Source organism: Montipora capricornis, chromosome 12, assembly GCF_036669925.1.
Source record: "Montipora capricornis isolate CH-2021 chromosome 12, ASM3666992v2, whole genome shotgun sequence".
NCBI classification, from domain to species: domain Eukaryota; kingdom Metazoa; phylum Cnidaria; class Anthozoa; order Scleractinia; family Acroporidae; genus Montipora; species Montipora capricornis.
In genome coordinates this window covers 24836328-24855560 of record NC_090894.1, presented here as the reverse complement: position 1 = coordinate 24855560, position 19233 = coordinate 24836328, and the positions used below count along the sequence as shown (strand labels likewise).

Sequence of the window (19233 nt, the reverse complement as noted above, 5' to 3'; positions counted from 1 at the left end):
TGCAGAATAAAGGTCCACTAGAAGTGTCACATGGCGCTTATCAAGTGTCTCTTGCATTTTTGGCGACTTAATTTCAAACGTCCGCAAGCAAATGAGACTTCAGCATTTTGATATTCTTTCAGGAAGTCCGAAACGAATACAACCAACTCTTGGCTGATACAACAGAGATACTAAACAGGTTTGACGACGTGGGTCTTCACTGCAGAAACCATAAAACCGGTTGGCAACCAAAAGCCAACGGACCAATCTTGTACCTTGGAAGCCAGTGGGTACACTGCAATCAGAACGAGTTCATGCAAGCGTTCGTTTTGACCTTGGCTTCGAATTATAAAGAGGATATGGTCAGATACGTCTACAGGTGTTGCAGTGTCAATGTGTAAGATACCGCACGGTAGGTCCCTACCATGGACAGAAGACCACTTGCATAATAATGATTGTGATGATAATGAAGATGACGATAACAAAATTAATTACGTAATTATGGCTTCAAGCTTATAGCTAGCACAAGTACTCTACTAATGAAGGACACTTTAAGTCAAATTTAAACTGATCAAATGAAATGTTGGCTTATTCGTGAGAGGGAAAGGCCGGAGTACCCAGAGAGAAAACTCTCAGAGTCGAGAGCCACCCAGTCGACCCTGCACGAGCTCCCTGCATAATAAAATGTCATCTTTCCTTCAACAGAGACAAACAAACTGAGTGTATTTCTCGAACAACAATGATACTTTCATTTTACGAGTTTTCGTTGAGGCAACATAGGAAGATAACTGTCTTCAAATAAAGTTCTTATATCCAGATATTTCCACAACGGCTTCATTTCACGAGAGCGAGTAAGAACGAGAGAAATAGTTTAAATTTTAAAAAATCAGTGTTTTACAAACAAAGTAACAATAATTTCTAATGAGAATAAAATATTTAGGGGCACTTTTTGAAGTGTACATTTCGTTAGCTAGGTATCCTAGCCGTTGATTCATTGGCTTGGCCATGAAGGGTTTTCCGTGGCGTGACGTCCCAAATATAAGAATATAAATTCTGGGGTCGCTTTCAGGCTCTGTAAGCGTCACGGGTGAGAAGAATTTTACATGGATAAAACATTTAAAAAATAAAAATAATTTCGTGTAAAAACACAACAAGTTACATCCCTACTGAGAAGATTTACAACATCACTTCAGGTGTCACTTTTCTTCGTCCTGTTCAGTACTTGCGTGACTTGCGGTATCGACAGGTGTCGCGTGTACAGAAGACGTCATCTTCGACATCCACTGCTTTCTCAGGAACTCTACTTCTTGACTTAGAATTTTCCTTTCCTTTAGTAAGTTATTTCTTGCTGCAAGCAGTTCACACATCTGTGAGGAGAAACGCAGCTCACATTCACGCAAAAACCAGACAAATACATTCGTGCAGGAATGCAAAACACCATTCGATATAAGACACTGTGATGTGAGGCAGCCTCCGTGCAGTCTGACCCACCCCCCGAAAAAAAAAAACCTTGGGGGGGGGGGGGGGAACTGGTTCGGCTGCTGCATCGATTTATGCCAGGGAAGGGAGATGAGGAAGGAAGGACAATACCCTTTACTCTTTCATTAAAATTCTGTTCCATCATTCCCAGTCAATATTACCTGATCAACTTGTTTTCTAGCATTCTCATCACTTTGTTTGAGCCTCGCTGACAGTTCATTTATCTTTTTGTCTTTCTTAGTGTTTTGTTCCTCCAACATTCGTCTCTCCGTCGATGATTCCTCTAGTTTTTGTTTCGCTGTTGCACGTTCCAGATTAGCCTCTTGTAATCTGGATCTAAATTTGGAACAAACAAGAATGCTAATTTGGAAATGGAGGAATCTTAAGCTGTACAAACTTTTCCCGAAACCTTTGCACGTCTTTTTAACCTGAATTGAATAGAATTGGCTACAAGCCCCGAAGATTCCATTACGGAGAATTGCAATAGCAAACGCAATAGCAATAGCAAATTTAATCCAGGATTAGCGTACTTTGGTTTCAGTTTTTCAACTTTTCAATAAAAGTTTCTTTTGCTTATTTTTGACTTCCTCTAATGTAAAATTTTGCCGAATATAAGCGTTTAACAACATTTCGAAGCAGAAAAATAAACTCCTTGGTTAGTTTTTATGATTTGGGAATAGCTGTAAACGGCGTTTGAACAACTAGGCCGTGGATCATTTCCGCGAATCTGCTGTAAAACAAGAAGCTAGGAGTTGAAAAGGACCAAACGATACCTCGCTTTTTCAGAAGAATCTTGCAACTGTTGGGTGAGCCTCTTACATTCCTCTTTCATCTGATTGCAAACTTGCATCTCCGACTCCAGCATCTGCTGCAATTCGGTTCTGTATTGCGCTGCAAGACAAACGACTGTCAACTAACACTGTGTAAATGTTGAGAAGCCAATGGAGATTATTCGAAAAAAATCAGTCATCTACTGCAAGTTAGTTTGCAGGATTTAATGCGTGTAACTAACGCTAGAAGTTTAGAAGAAATGAATTTGAAGTGGGCATTAGTTTATCGGTAGTTTATCGATAGCTTCATGGTTAGTGTGCTCGACTCCAGAGCGAGTGGTCCGGGTTCGGGGCCTGGCCGGAAACGTTGCGTTGTGTTCTTAGGCAAGACACTTTACTCTCACGGTCCGGCGAGTTAATGACGGGGGTAGCCCTGCGATGGACTAGCATTCCATCCAGGGGGGAGTAGAAGTACTCCTAGTCGCTTCATGCTACGAAAACCGGGGATAAGCTCCGGCCTAGTTGGCCACTTGGCTAGTAAAAAGACTTTACTAGTAGATACACTCTAAAACAATTGTAACATGCAGATAAGTTTGTTTGTACAAGAATCTATAAGAACATTTCTCAGTGTAAAAGAAAAAAATCGAAACAGCGCTAATTCAGAGGCACCAAGCCGAATATCCAGCGCAGCTATTACTCGGTTCTCGTGGACCTGAAAGACGGTTTTAGCAGCTTGCTGTTGGTCAGTTCGTTCGTCGTATTGCAGCTTCTATCGAGGCTAGCCCTGCAAATGCTTGAACGAAAGGGTACGGCTTCATTAACAGTGGCCTCATGGTTAGAGTGCTCAACTCCGGATCGAACGGTCCGGGTTCGGGTCCTGGCTGGGGACATTGTGTTGTGTTCTTGGGCAAGGCACTTTACTTTCACGGTGCCTCTCTCCACCCAGGTGTATAAATGGGTACCGGCGAAATGCTGGGGGTAACCCTGCGATGGACTAGCATCCCATCCAGGGGGAAGTAGAAATACTCCTAGTCGCTTCATGCTAATGAAACTGGAGATAAGTGCCGGCCTGATGGGCCTTCTGGCTCGTAAGCAGAGACTTTACTTTACTTTCATTTACAGCATCTAAAGGTGTCTGAGATAAGGGTCGTTTAATTTAGTCTCTTTTCGGCCACCGCGCTTTTCTTCCCATTAGGACCTCAAAACTGTAGCGCAATTTTGGTCAACCCAACACAGGCCACTTGAGAGTTGCTAAGAAACGTTCTTCATCATCATTGGTAGGCTCCAAACGCCAAATTTAATCCGAATAAACCGGAAAATGACAAACAACATAGTGTGAAAAGAAAACTACAAAAAACTCTTGCAAATACAAAACTAAAATATATACGCGTTAACAAATCGTCTGTGCCATAATCGTACGCGTGTCACGTGATCACGGCCGCGCAAAGTTCTCCGCAAGGGGGGTAGACTCAATGAAATCAAACAACTCGCAAAATAGGCATCTATTTAGTTTACGACTACACAACTATGGAAAACACTTCAACTCCAGGAAAAATATTGCGTCTAAGGTAAAGACAAGTTACGCATCCGTTATCAGTTAAACATACCACTTTCGATACATTAAAATTCAGCTTGGTAGCGAGGCCTAGAGGACACAAACAAATGAAACTGAATGAACATGTTTATTCATTTATTTTCTTTGTGTCCTCTAAGCCTCACTATCAAGCTAAATTTTAATATATCGAAAGTGGTATATTGCTTACATCTAAAGTTATAAACTGAAAATAGGCCTCACAATGTCTGGACTCTGTTTCGTGCAGCATGGTGTTAAATCGATCCTCTCTTTGTTTGTTCTGCTCAGTGAGGTTTTCTATTTGCTCAGCTTTTGATTTCAGCTGATTTTCCATTGTAACCTCTGCTCTTTTAACCTGCATCGCATGAAATGAATGAATTGACAATAAGCGAGAGAAGAAAAGGAAGAAGGCAGGAAGAAACCGAGAGGGATATAGAAGGGAGTCTCCCTCTCCTCCCTTCCTGTAGTCTAAAAAAAAAACGAGAGTGAGCTCTATCCCTCTATGCACATCCTATACGAGAATTGTTTGCCAGTGTCAAGGCAACAGCTTTTCAAGAAAATGGTGCGAAGTCTAAAGTCTTTCTTATATATGAAACGTATTTTTCATTCATGTAGAGCAAGGTACCAGGTTCCGTAGTTGGGGAACGAAAGGAGTGGCCTGGGGACATTCTTTGATGCGGCCAATCCTCCGCTCGGCCAGCAAACCCCAATTACTCCACTATGTTGAGCCTCGGGTTCGTTCCTCGAAAGCCCCTAGACTTTTCGGGCCTTTTTCTGACTTCAGAACACAATCGTTTTGCTTTTAATAATCTTGAAAATATTTCAAACGACCAGATTTCCAACAAAAGCGGATAGCAACTTCAAAAATGGCTTTTAGGACTTTCAAGAAACTGGCCCCTTGTCCTAGGCTTAACCCTTTCACTCCTATGAATGTTTATTCTCTTAACTCGTACCATAGATTTCTTTTTTGTTAGTCGTGAGAATTTAGTGTTACATCAAGACAATAGCCTGTGTTGATAATAGTCTTTATTATTCTCAACTTGTCTGCCAGGTAGTTTTTTTTGAAACTGTGAGGTAAATTTACATACTGATTATATTCGTGGGAGTAAAAGGGTTCAGGTGAAAAGGAAGACCACTCGTCACCTAAGAAATTTATCATTCGGACTCGCTTTCAGAAAGAGGCTAAAGGAAAATTCCTTTGCTGGATCGATATTTGGTATCTCAGATGAGTTGCCTTATTATAAAGCAGCTTACTTCTCGTTCTGCGATGTCCACTCTCTCAGTAAGTCTTAGGCAATCTTCTTTACTTTCCACCAAGCTTTTCTCTGCTTCTTGCAGGCGGCGTCGGAGGATTTCTATTTCACTTGATGCTCGAGATTTCTCCTACAATTAATAACGACCGCCTTTTACTACTGATGCGACGGTGCCAGGACAAGATTAATCTGCGCATGCGCCAAATCCCAATGCTACTAAATGTCAGTACGAATTGTTTAAAATTATCTTTTTATTGAAACTAATGAGAAGCAATTTCCTGCACTGTCATTTCAAATGGCTCTCTACGCCTTTGGTTGACATAAAAGATCCTCTGAGTCTGATGATGATATATACATTTCTTTATTTCTTAGATCGTGAGCGGGCGGAATCCACCCTGCGAGCAGAGCCTCTCTAAAACTCATCAGAGGGCAAGCAAGATAGGCTCTGCTGAAGTCGCTGCAGGCCAAGTTTTTGGGCTAATCACTCCGGTCAAACCGGTTTAGGCAGCGCGCGCATGTTTTTGACAAGGCGAAGGCCAAAATCGGGGTAGGGTCGTACCTCTTGTTGAACACTATATTTCATTGACTAAACAGTGTCGTACTTCCTATTGTTTTCTGTGCTAAATCCATTTTTATCTTTGTTCGTTCTATTGTTATTTTGGCCAATCCTGAATCCCGTTCAGTGAGGTACGGCACGACCCCAAAATCGAGCCTTCAGTACGAAAATCAATATGGCGTCTAGGAGTGCGATCGGCGATTGGCGTGGTCTCCAAGCAACGGCTTGCGCATACTCAATAAAGACTAACACGATTTCTGCAGAGTCCTTTCTTTCTCGTCAATCAATCAATCAATCAATTATTTATTTTAACACGTTACGTCAAAGAGCTATAAAACTCGTTCAAAATACGAACGTGTATAAATAAAATCTATAATAATTACAGCCATATAATACAATTCAATATTAAAAACAACAAAAAGCCACATTCTAAAAACGTGACTTGGAAAACGCTAAAACTCGATCTAAAAGCAGTTAAAAGCTACAATTGTACACTATAAGACACGTTCTAAAAAACTGCAATCCTGCAAATTACTTCTGAAGTCACTAAAATCACTTGAAAGACGCACATGAGAAGGCAAACTGTTCCATAACTTAGTTAATGAATAAGTGACAGAATTCTTCTTAAATTTACAATTAAATTTTGGTAATTCCAAATTCAAGCCCTCGCCTCTTAGCCTATACGGTGTATGCCTGTATTTAAAAAGGCTAGCAATATATGTAGGACCCGTACCATTTAGACATTTAAAAAGAAGTATTAACGCCTGATGTAAGCGCCTACAATATAAAGATGTCATGCTAGCCGCAGTGAGCAGTTCGTCGTATGACATTAACTTGTTGTGCCCGATTAATGTTCTCAAAATATAACAGTTGCCATCTTCGAGACGGTTGCGTTGACCCGTACCTATGCCTACAAACAAAGGACCACAGTATTCGAGATGAGGTAAAATAAATGCTTTATAAAGTTTTATCATTGCATCATGAGGAAGAAAACGCCTTATTCTTCTCAGAGCAGAAGCCTTGGCATAGGCTTTCTTTAGTTGATCTGATATGTGTTCTTTATAGGATAGGTCCTTGTCTAAAGTTACTCCAAGAATCTCAATAGATCAGAGAAATTCTATTTGAGCATTATTAAGAAATAAAGAATAATGATAGGCACAGGGTCCGCCAGATAATGCTTGAGTCTTAGCACAGAGTCTTAGCGTCGAGTTACGAAAGGCTCTGCTGGCAGGGTGGCGGTATCCTGAGAATCCAGCAATCTGATTTGTTGAGGGAGCGGGCAGAATTTTCCTATCTCTTGACCACGGTCACGGTAACAAAGAACACAAAGTGACAAGCGAAGTATTGTCGTCACCAGAGCCTCGGATCTTATGTAGGCGCGTGACCCTACGCTCTGGGAAACTCTGCGTAGGAGAACATGGGCCGTAGGGTTCTAATAGCCAAAAACTGGCTATTTGAATCTTAAGGCGCAAGCTCACTCTACGTGCTAACATGAATGCACTTATCAGAGACGCTTTTCATTGCTCTTCACGAAAGCCGACGAGAAGACACTTTGTATCAGGGTTCCCCAGAGCTCTTATGCACAAAAGAGAAGAGCTCTGGGGTCGAAATTGTGAGCGAAGTTATAATTTGTCTTTATCGTTTTGAAATAGCTTCTTCTACATTTCGGCAAGTTTGTTGACTTTCGAAGTGAAACTTCACAAAATGTAAAAAAAATCCCCATTCATTTTAACGAACTTTTGTTGACAGGTTGATGAGACAATGTATAAATTAAAATTACCATGACCTAGCAGTAGTATCTCCTACCCTTTAAGTAGAATTTAGAAATAAATAAAAAACGAACGTTATTCACCGGCCTAGGTGGGTCCGTATAGGACCGTATAGGAAAAAACTGTGCCCCCGGTCTCGAGTACCGTACTCAAGATCTCGGGCACAGTTTTTCCCAATACGGACCTCTCGGCCGGTGAATAACATAAATATGTACAGGTAATATATGTTGCTGAAATTGTATCCATTGGAAACTCGGAAAAAACCTCGGGAGGAGTACAGAATCAACAAAGTCAAACCACATCATACCAACCTTGCTCCCGAATGTTTGACTGAAAGGAAGAAAATCCCCACCCACGGTCCCCGAAAACAAATGCCCGCAATGAAGGAAGTTAACTAGTTACCAATTCTCTTTCCCTCTGGGATTGCTGAGCTGTTGTCTTCATTGAATTTATTTCCTGGTGAGCAACTAAAAGTTTCATCCGCGTTTGTTCCAGCTCTTGTTGCACGTTGGCCCCAACCTAGTAAGTGAATATGAGCAGGTTTAGAGAGAGAAGGACAAGTGACCAGAGGAAATTAAAGACGTTGGAAATTGAGGATGAGGAGGAGGAATTGAGGACGGGGCGAGAAATTGAGGACGGGGAGGGGGGGGGGCACACTTTTACTGACCTGTTCTATTTCTGACGCGTGCGCCATTATTTGGCTTTTTGCCTTCTCGAGTTCAGTCGCAAGATCAACCTGAAATGACACAAATGCAAAAAAGAAGAGCAATAATGGAGATCAGGTCGACCAAACGCACCCGAAGTTCATCATTCTGTTGATTGGTTCATTTATGGCTATTGCCCAGGTCTCGCGCCACAATCCTTCCCCTGGACGCAATAACTAAAGGAGGCCTAGAGACGAGGAAAATCATGTTGCTTAAACGCTCCGAACCAGACGGCCACATAACGTACTCTCCCACAGTGAATTGTCCATGAGGTGCAGTACCCTACCTTTTCTCTAGTGAGTCGTTCCAGCTGGTTTTCTAATGCAGCACTCGCTTCACTTGAGGCTTCCAACTAAAAAAAAAATATGATACTGAGTCCCGAAGGGAATAAAATGGATTTTTGCTTGGAGTGACATTTTTGGTTGCGCGCTGATTTCCTAGCTTCCTGTTTGTGGACTTCCGCCAATGTAGGCCGAACGAAGCAAGATCTATACGGGAACGCCACAAAGCAATAATATTATTGGTTAAAAGAGGGAAAATAGGCACTTTTGCGCATATTTTTTGGTACTCTGCATAACAATGTTAAAGGGAGTAAAGAAACTGTGGTGTGTCGGTGGGGAAGTAGTACACAAAAATTTGGTTTTATCAACGGAGTTGATAATGTAAATTGACCACCGTACAGGGATTCTAAAGGCTGACGTTTCGAGCGTTAGCACTTCGTCAGAGCGAATCGAGGCATTATGAGTTGTGTGTAGTCTTTATAGTGGAGTAGGTTTTAACGACAACGCGAGCATACCGTAAATGTGAATCTTTCATCCTCTATTTTTACTTCGAAACCGCTCGTACCAATTTATTTTTAAGATACTTCGCCCATTTTTTGCGACGCGAACGAGGTGGAATAATCGTCGAAAACTTGATAAAATGGAAAACTACTACCGTCGCAGATCTTAGTTTCTATTTCCTCTCTTCGCCTGAGTTGTGCGATTCTAGATGGCGCCTGTCCCTCATCCGCTGCTGGGATTACGGTGTGTCAGGAGTCCATAAACAAGAACCTACAACTCCAATATTAGGTCTCTGTAGCGAAATTTCACAAATCAAGCTATTTTTAGACGATTTCGATTGGCTTGCACGAGTGACCAATCTCAATTCCATGGGTAATAGAGCGAGTTTCAATCGAGTGTCGTAAAACAAAAACCAAAGTAATTACTTTGGCCAATCAAAAAGGACGGAGACAGTCCAGTAAACCAATCAAAACTCGAAGTAATTACACGAAGCCGATTCAAAGCGCGGGAAAATGTGCACGCGCGAGCCACGATTGGTTTTGGTTTCACCTCTGGGGCGGCTTTTCTCGAAAGTCCCGAAAACTTTTCGGGCCCGAAAAGCCATCTGTGAAATTACCAACCGCTTGTTTTGGAAACCCGACCTTTTAACATGTTTTCAAGGTAACAAAAATAGAAATAACTTTGAGTTTTGACGAATTTAATTCTCTCCGTTCTTGAGATACAAAGGGAATTGTGGCGGTATTGTCTTCCTTGCACGATCCATAATGATTTTGCATTGAGCACGAGCAATCACTCGTGCGGGTACTTGATTGCAAACCAATCAGAGGCGTTGTGGTCATCAGACCCAATCTGATTGGCCATAATTTAGCGGGACCCGTATTCTAAATTAAAATAATACAGTAAACTAAGGTGCCAAGTCCAAATGAGAGAGATCTACATTTCTGGGTCGCGGGCTTCTGTCCATGCGCAAAAAACTGAAACTGTCCCGATTATTTCCTCTGATGATAACCACAGCAAGATGGAATAGGCTGGGAGTCGAATTTTGCTGAGGGAGGAAAACCAGAGTACCCGGGGAAAAACCCTCGGAGTCTGGTTGAGGTCGACTGACACGATTTTGGAGTCCAGAGTTGAACCCGGGTCGCAGAGGTGGAAGGCACGGTTGATAACCACTAAGCCATCCTGACTGTCCAAATCGCAAGCCCAAATTGCTAGAATTAACGCATAAAAATTATGCCGTGATTTACCTGTTTGTTAAGTTTATCGGTTTCTGCTCGGCAAGCGTCACGAATGTTTTGTCGTTCTTTGCCCATTTTCTCGCTTGATAATTTCATGTACTGTTCATGACGTTCTCGCTCTCTGTGCAAATCTTCTCTCAGTTGTCTGACATGGATAATTGCCTAACAAAAAAAAACAGTCAGTCGATTGGATAACAACTATCCTACTGTTCTTAAACAAAAAGTACATGAATTCATGTAGAGGAACTGCGTATTGGCACGCGTGGCTGGCGGGATATTCATCGCGGCATTATTCAAACACGCGCGAGTAAATCGATGCTTGCTGCGTTGTGTTTTGGCCTCGAGTGGGCAGTGAGTGGTATGGGCAACCCGCACTCGCGGTCAAAACACAACGGAGCAATCATCGTTTTATTCGCACGTGTTGAAATAAACCCGCGATAAGAACATCCCGCCAGATACGCACGCTAACTGCATATATGTGACGACTTTCTTAGTGAAAAATCATCGCATTTTACGGAGAAACTTCGACAGTTGTTTGAGTCTTGTTCAATCTTGGTTTTTTTCCAGGCTTCTTCACAGCAACCAAAGTTGTTGCATACACTACGATGACCTTTTGCTTAGAAAGCCTTGATGGTGCGAGTAAAAGAAAAATCGAATCGAAAATCCATCGACTCCGGCAGTATATTTCATTCAGCGAGGTCACAGGGCTCCAGCACTGGGCTGAATTAATCCAAGACGAGACAATTTGGCGTTTGATTTACACACAGAAAACTTGGGTTAGCATGTTGCTCTAACCTGAAGTAGGTGTCAAATTGAAGGCAGCAGAACGCTCCAAGGCTACCAGAAATGTTCTCCTGTGCCTAACAATATGGACCTTTTGATAGGAGGACGGGGACGTTTTCCGCCCTGAACATGCGCATAAGGTTTGGAGGCCGACATTTTTCGAAGTGCGCATGCTCGGAACGGAAAAATCGTACTGGTAGTTGTCCTCTTTCTCCGACCGAAAGGTTCCTAATAAACCCAACGAGATCAAACTACCTTGGACGGGATGGACCTAACGGTTCTTTTGAATTTGACTAAACAATGATGAACTACTCGTCACTTTGTAATTTGTAAACTTCGACCGACTGGTGGTCATACAAGACACTTCCAAAAACAATCAAAGGTATCGTGTGGTAAACTCGTGGAGTAAGTAAGATACTGCGTCAGGGAGGTGATATCGCGAATTATCAAGCCTATAGAGTGGTTACAAATGCAGTGTAATACATTATATTGAACGTCTTTCATTCTTAACGACCATTTAACGAATGCATAAATGCGCCTGCCGAACGACGATTAGAAATCGATTACAAATTTTCCATTGTTTACGTCTGACAGCCTGATTCCCCAACCATTCGGATAGCTCTCCACGAGCTAAAAACGTGGTCTAAAGCCCACAATTACGAATATATTTTTACTTGCAATAAATGCATATATTTGAAGTGTGTGCCGTTTAATATAGACGAAATGGAGAAGTGATCCTCGCATTTGTCTGGACAATAGGCCATTTTACAGTTGTTGGCTCAATGACCGCCATGGCCTATGAATGGCTGTGAGGCTGCCGGTGACCTTATGTTGATACTGTCCACACTATTTTATCATATAAATTATGCTGTCGTTATTTTAATTAGTCTAGATTAGCATTAGAAAAGCACAAAAGGTTTCCATCAAAGCAGGGTCACCGGCAGCCTCGCTTCCAATCTTAGGCCAGGTAACTAAGGGTGCGTTCGATTGACCGTATTCCGGAATAGGAATACATGGAATATAAGATAGCAATCCTTCGTTTTTAAGGAGATTCACAGTAAAACTGTCAAACATCTGCTGAAATGCTATTTGAAACATATTTTTTTATCCTTGCTCCTTCGAAACTCGCCAAACATACTGTTTTAATCATAACTCCACATATTCTTATTCCGGAATAGGGTCAATCGAACGCGCCCTTAGTTACAACTGTAAAATGGTCTATTCTTAGCAACTGTCTTTTATAGACACCTTTCGTTCATCGAGTCCTTTCACGGGAACGAATGAGCCCAACAAAATGACCTGCTCCCAACTGTGTGGCTTCATAGCTCAGTTGGTAGAGCATTGCACCAGTATTGCACCAGCATTGCACCAGCATTGCACCGGCATCGCAGAGGTCATTGGTTCAATTCCCGTTGAAATCACCTGAATTCTTCAGGTGTTTATAACTGAGATAACTGCTAAAAGCTGTCCAGATTAGTGTGACGTTCTCTTCCCCATTTTGACACTTCTACTTCTAACCCTTCACTCCCTTCTCTTGTACCTCTGCTTTTTCCAATTGAGCCTGCTCAACCATGTGACAGCTGTTTTTCACTTGACTGTATGCCTCAAACTCTCGCTGTCGCACTTCGCCCAAGACCTCCTTCTGCTCTGTGAGCGTGTTCATTAAATCATCTCTTTCCCTGTGGAACAGATGCAGATTCCATCTTTAATTTTACTACACCTCTCAGAAAATATGCGAGCTTTTTGATCGGCAGTATACTTCCGCACTTGGCGTTTAACTAAAAGACTTGATTCAAATACCCTAAGATCTTTTTTCTAACCTAAAAAGAACTTCAAACAATACTTAATTTACTTGATTAGGATCTGTAATAAGCACTCGTTTTTTATTTCCTCTGGTATTCCCGGGTCGCCATCCATAAAAAAAAAAAGAATTCTTTAGTTATTTACTTTGATAATTTGTTGATAGTTTGAATAGCAGCATCACTGTGAGAGTTTGATAGCAGAGCTGTTTCCTGTCCACATTTGACACACAAGGCTGGCTGATTGCTCTGAGAAGAAAACAGAAAAAACAAATTTAACACGAGATATGCAATGTAAAAAAGTTTCTTAAGGATGCGTCCGTCAGTATTAACGGTGAAATTTACATTCCAGGTAGTCTCAACCATTGGTTCTCAGTGAGATTTAGAACTTGTTCTGTGCCAGTTACGAAGGAAAGCCCCCTTAGATGGGCCCAAGAAATATGTAGAAATGCAAATTCCTCAACTGATGCAGCAGCACGAGACGGCCAAAGGATAGGGTACAAAAGGAATAAGCTCAAGGAGAAACGTCTTACAAAAATATTCACAACCTGACTGTATGAACAATACATCCTATAAAGTGGATGAGTAAGAAGACCGACAGACCAATAACGAACCTAAATCTCCCGCCAGAAGCCTTAACTAGTAGTCCCCAAAGATCCCGTGACATCCGCAAGGGTTCGATATCCCGCTCTCAGCTGAGTCACTGGCATATCATATTACAGCGAAATTAGCATATTATTAAAGGAAATATAGCATATTTCCTATAGGATATTATTAAAGAGAAATTTGAGTATCAAAGGCAAATCATGGCACACATCGACAACTACCCCAACATTGAGCCTGTTCGGAAGATTAATGATCAAGTCTGCAACTCTCCATTCCTGAGATTTTTATGACTACGGAATCTTCTATTCGAGCGACAAACGGCTAATCAATGATTCGAGGTCCATCACTCAGAATTCCGAAGCCAAAGGGAACGACACCAAGTATTGAGCCGACATCGTAACTACATTTTAAATCTGCAAAGTTACACAAATCACCCCCCGTTAATATGAAACAAAAAAATTGAAAACTCTTTTTGGCAATCTTACCTGATCAATTAACAGTTTCTGAGCTCTGTGAAAATATAAAAACACTAGAAAATTTAAAAAAAGAAAAGACCTGTTGTCGAATTTGATGGAGAAATTCGTCATCTTTGTCCAAAAAATTTACATCCAGAACTTGAAAAACGAGTTAGAAACAGAAAAGTTTTAAAATGTTTGCATGTTGTTGATCATATGCGTTTAAGAGTTTTCCTGCTAATGTAAATGGTTTGATCCAATAAATTATAACAAGGCGTAGTAGAGGAGTGATGTGACAGTGGCCTCAGTCAGGATCCCCAGACAAGGAGCGAACAACTCCAATACTTAGCCTATGTCACGGGATCTTTACAGACCGATCTATTTTTTGACTACCTTCCGCAAAAACTCAAAGGCAGCTCCTGTTCGGTGATGCTATGACGTCAAGTTAGTTTCTTGAGATTAGTTATTAGGCTTCCGCGGGAGTTTCATGCGCGAGAAAGACGATTTTAAAAATAACTCGGTCTGTCAAAACGCCCGATCAAAAGTTCTATTCGGAGGAATGCTCCTACTGATGGTTCTTGTCCATCCACCAAGACGTTAGCTGAACGTTTACCATTTCACGGCGGGTACTTTGACGCTATAAATTTGTAGATTTGTTGGCTTTTTTTTAATTTCCAGTTTCTTTCTTTTTTTCTTTTTGGACTTGAGTATCTCAGGAAGCCAAGGGCTGAGGAAACACAAGACAATCACGTACAATAAATCCTTCAAACTAACATCATCAATCGGTTGGCGTTTCATTTCATTAGTTTTCCGGCTTTTTTTCTCCAATCTCAAAAATGTATTGTCGGCATTTCTGAGAGTTTCACTTATAGTGATGTATAAGGGACCCAGGTCTCCTTGATGACGGGTTCGCTACCAAGGAACTTGAAATCGGCCTTAGAAAGAAAATAACCCTGTCCGATACTGTCTTTGATTATCAAATCCGGTACTTTGAAAAGCTATCGAAAACCCGGAGACTATATTTTCCTTTGGCGTGATATTACGCGAAGTATAGTTAATCGTAACTTAGGAGTCTTAGAGATGTGATTTAATATTAAAACAAAGAAAAAAACAAAAGTTAACATGAAGAAAAATATAACGGCACAAAAGTTTTTTCACACTCGCCTTAATTTGTTCTGAAGTTCAGATACTTGTCTCTGTGAATCTTCGAGTTCATCTCTGAGAACAGCAACAGATAAAAATCTCTTTTAACAATAATCCGGATACATTATTACATATAAAAAACAAGGAGAAAAAAGGGTTCGTTTTAAAACGAAGTGTAACTACGACCGCATTTATTAGAAATGCCGATAACTTTAACGCCTTAGATGTCACAGCGCGGTCACTCCGTTTCACGCGTTTTAGCCAAGAAGGCAGGTACGTTTTTTAATTTTGATTATCTGGATGCGTATGAATGCGTTTTTAAGGCAGAGATACACCTCCTAACACCATTAAACAACACGCCTTTCTTGAACAATATTCGACAATACAGGACAATATTGAATAATATTGAATAATATAGCGGAACAATGTTTCCCTGCTAGCAGAGGTCTCTTTTCTTTTGCGTTCGCTGGGTTGACGAGTACGGGAGAATAGACCTCTGCCATTGGTCGAAACTCGCTTTGATCCAACCGCCGTCCACAACCTTGGACGGCACTCTTCAAACCGCATGCCCAATGATATATTTGCTGACTGTGACTTGAGCCCACTGTGTCTCGCGCATTCCTTTACAGTTATTCCGCTGCTGTTAAGTGAGCCCACACAACATGAAGTATGACGTAAGGATTCGGTCGCTAAGTAACCGCTGACCACTGTAGTTATTTCTAAAGCAGTGCAGCTTTTCGATTGTTTCCCCTTAATTGGCCTTTCATGTACCTCGTTGAGTATAGCAGTGTCTCTAGATGCTTTGTTTTTGCTTCATGAAGTTTGCGTATCTTTTCCTGCAAGAATAGAGAATTTCTTTTCAAAAACTGTTCTATAATATTATTCCATGAGGAAATGATAACAAGAAATGATTCTGTTCTTTTGCATCTGGCATGGCGGTGTCTGTAGTATGTACATTAGCTTTCTAAAAGTGCGACCTTTGCTTGGTTACCACATCTGGCGACGCTTTCAAAATCTCCATTGAGGCGCTTGAGCACCAATATTTCTTGCAGAAAGTAAAACTTGCCTTAATTTACGAGGAAAAAATTGCTACTTAAAACCTAAACTTGCGGAAGAATGTAATACGATTCCCTCATCGCTTTTCTTTGTTTCCAGTCGGTTCTGCTATAAATAAGCGTTCGTTTTTGCTCTTTTATGAAGACTGCAATAACAACCTCAAAAAAAAAGTAAACCTGCAGTGTCACACAGCAGTTCCACAATCTTGCAGTCTGACGTTTGTGGTAGGTGGTAAAATAATATTAGATACATTGTACCTCCAGCTTGATTGATCGATTGATTGATTGATTGATTGACTGACTGATTGAATGACTGATTGAATGACTGATTGAATGATTGATTGATTGATTGATTGAATGATTGACTGACTGATTGAATGATTACAACGCGCACACTTTTACATTAAAACGTTTTTAAAAACGTACCACTTCTTCTTCCAGCTGGTTGACAAATTTCCTTTCATTGGCAGACATAAAAAGCTGTTGAGAGTTTAGAGGTCTCATTATTACTACAGTATAATGAAAGCTTGTAGTATAGGTTAATCTAGTTGCACTCATAATGACTGGCCATACATTAAAAAAAACAATCACAATACATGTAAATTCCATATACCATTGAGTCAAGGGAACCCATTCCAAATGAACTCTCAAATGCAGACGTATAGACCCCATTTGGCATCAAGGACCTTCTGAAATCATAGCCAGTAGGTTGTTCCTTCCTAAGAAAGCTGTTTCTTGTACTCCTTTCACTGTCATCAGGATCCCAATCCTTAACACCCTTGTTCTTGTCCCTCTGTCCTGTATCTCTGTGTTTTTCATTCTGAATAAGTGTTTCAGTTGCCTCTTTCATCTGAGCCCTCTCTTCATCACCATGAGCACTGACCATTAACTTAACACCCTCATCAACTCTTCTGGTACTCCTCTGTGTTAGAACATCTGAAGTGTTCCCTCTACCCACTGATTGCTTCTCATCCTACACATGTGCAAAAAAGTATGGTCAAGTTGAAAAATAAAGCATAATAAAAGCTCTGGGTTTTCAAGGCCCTGAGTGTGACTTTCTCTGCTGAAAAGCTTTGGATCATTACCTCAGGTTCAGGTTGATTTTCAGAAGCCAAAACTTCAGTGACAGCTTTGGTCTTGAGATGATCAAACAAGGTTTCATTTTCATTAACCACCAGTTCTGTTCTTTGCTTTAAAGACTCCAATGCATCCTGTTAAGAAAAATAATCCACCTTTATATCACATTATTTTAGTGGTAGAAAACAGCAAAAATTCAGTTGTTGCCTTACTAATAACAAAAACAACACTAACTGCAATGGCAGGGGTGTCAATAAAATTTAAAGTTAGTAGCTGGCTTGTCGAGTGGAGTAACAGACTGAGACATTGTCAAAATGATTTTTAATCCTAGGTTTGAAAGAATCTCTCTTTAATGGAGGGGACATACACGTAGTTTTTGACTGCTTAATGGAGACATAGTTTTTCAGTGAGCGATTAACTCATTGACTCCCAGGGGTTCCCCATTGACGAGTAAAATTGTCTGGTGTTAGAGAGAGTAAATACTAAGTCGGGCCGGTTTAAACCGGTTTGGACATCAAAGGGTTAACCCATTCAATCCTCAGGCACCCTAGCACACCACCTGTTGACGAGTAAAATCGTCTGGCGTTAGACAGAGTAAAATCTGGTAAGTGTCACTCCCAGGGGTCAATGGGTTAATTAAGTTATTTAATTTAGGCAAAAATGTAGCCAACTTCTCTGCTTTTAGGCAGCTGTGGGAACTTATTGAAACCACTGAATAGTATTTCATTTTTTTGTCAGGATAAACTAGTTACCTTGTAAAACTCAACTTGTCCTTCAAGATATTGCAAAATTGTAAACTGATTGTCCAAAAGCTCAGTGACTTCCTTGGTGTCTGGCAAAATACTCCTTTCTGATGAAAATCCTTCTCCATTTAATATGCCACCCTTATCATCAGCCAGAAAGACAAATTAAGTAAAGAACAGGAAAATGCTTCTTTGGGAAATAAAATGTGGACAAATGCAATGACATTTCTCGAAACAGATAATCTTTGCAATTCTTACTAAATTTAATATATTTGCTAAAATTATAATTTGATGCCATACTTTTACAATGCTATTATTATTAGCCCCATATTAAGTTTGCAAAGGATCTTAAAGATCCCCATCAGCCTTGTAACATCAAGGATCCCAAAAAATTCTTGACATGTTTCACAACTTTCTTGCCATTTAACTATGTGAAGATCTTTGAGGATCCATTTCATTTCATTGGCTTTAGAATGAAATAAATGATACTTATTTTCACTGAAGATCCTGAAGTACCTTAATGAATTGTTTTAAAGAAATCCTTTAATCCTCTAGGGATCTTAAGCAATACATGTATCATAGGAGGCCTTTTCACAGGGCAGGTCACTCACATGTTTCTGTGTGAGCGACTTCTATCTGCACTGCACAATCATGTAATAACTGGACTCACAGAATTGGAGGTAACAGCTGAATTTCTTGGCTCAATAACTTTAGCTTCCTCGTATCTTTGGAGTAATGTCTTCAATCTTGTAACTGAACAAAAATATGAACACTTTCATATCACTCACATGCATCAGGAATACTTTGTTTATCAATGTGTACAACATGCACAGAAGACTACAAACTGCAATGAAACGAAGTACAACCGTAGAGTAAGTTTATTACCTGCGGATAAATAGCCTTTGCCTGCATAACCAGACTTCTTAGAACCAGGAACATTGACGGGAGAATTAAATGTATATCGCAGTGGTCCTAAACTTTGCGAAGCTCGCTCTAAAAATATGGAGTAAAAATCGCACTTTGAGAAAACGAATAAAATCAGAATTCCATAAAATTACAGAAGTTCCAAAAAGGAATACGATTGTCCACTTCGGATAATCGACACGCGTGACATGGTTTCACTGCAAGTGTATCTAAAACTTTTCGGAGACGCAAAGTTCGCAAGATAACATGTATGTTGAATTTAATTTTGACGGCAAAATCGAATGGAAAAATTGGGCATTACATTACGCGACCATTCCCTCTTGGTTTAAATGGTTTTCTTACCTCGAATTACCTTCTGGTAATCTGAAATTGGTTCATCGACATCAAACATTACACATGAAATGGCATTGATACACCAGTTAGCTGCAGAAAACGTAATGAAACAGCTAGTAAACAAGCGAAACAAGCGAAACAACGGTTTCAAACAGGCGCTATATGAGCCAGCGATGGCGAACGCTGAAGTCGAACTCATTCCTCGCACGTTTTTC

General features: G+C 40.7%; 2 protein-coding genes across 2 annotated transcripts in view; one reads left to right on the top strand and one right to left on the bottom strand.

Annotated features, from left to right (window-relative positions):
- LOC138025234 (uncharacterized) overlaps nucleotides 1–924 on the top strand; it is a 4736-nt gene extending 3812 nt beyond the window's left edge. The window contains exon 3 of the mRNA XM_068872455.1: nucleotides 123–924. Within this exon, the coding sequence (XP_068728556.1) occupies nucleotides 123–380 (258 nt within the window). The 3' untranslated portion in view covers nucleotides 381–924. The remainder of the gene's footprint in view (nucleotides 1–122) is intronic.
- On the bottom strand, nucleotides 677–19184 carry LOC138025229 (serologically defined colon cancer antigen 8 homolog). The gene is made up of 21 exons (XM_068872447.1): nucleotides 19028–19184; nucleotides 18647–18754; nucleotides 18432–18514; nucleotides 17771–17902; nucleotides 17027–17152; nucleotides 16555–16914; nucleotides 16368–16421; nucleotides 15658–15722; nucleotides 14908–14961; nucleotides 13774–13798; nucleotides 12831–12931; nucleotides 12424–12562; nucleotides 10110–10262; nucleotides 8370–8435; nucleotides 8047–8115; nucleotides 7782–7898; nucleotides 5056–5184; nucleotides 4024–4156; nucleotides 2232–2349; nucleotides 1620–1794; nucleotides 677–1346 (listed from the first exon to the last, which is right to left on the bottom strand). Exons 1-21 carry the CDS (start codon nucleotides 19074–19076, stop codon nucleotides 1176–1178), a joined length of 2427 nt encoding a protein of 808 aa, XP_068728548.1. The 5' UTR covers nucleotides 19077–19184; the 3' UTR covers nucleotides 677–1175.
- Between the last annotated feature and the right edge of the window lie 49 nt (nucleotides 19185–19233).

What these genes read in the sequence shown, in the direction of transcription:
- LOC138025229 (XM_068872447.1), bottom strand. Translation starts at nt 19,076, where the DNA reads ATGTTTGATGTCGATGAACCAATTTCAGATTACCAGAAGGTAATTCGA. An exon ending in CAGCTGTTACCTCCAATTCT is followed by an intron (nt 17,903 to 18,431) that starts GTGAGTCCAGTT and finishes GCTGATGATAAG; the next exon opens with GGTGGCATATTAAATGGAGA. An exon ending in AAAATCAACCTGAACCTGAG is followed by an intron (nt 16,915 to 17,026) that starts GTAATGATCCAA and finishes GCACATGTGTAG; the next exon opens with GATGAGAAGCAATCAGTGGG.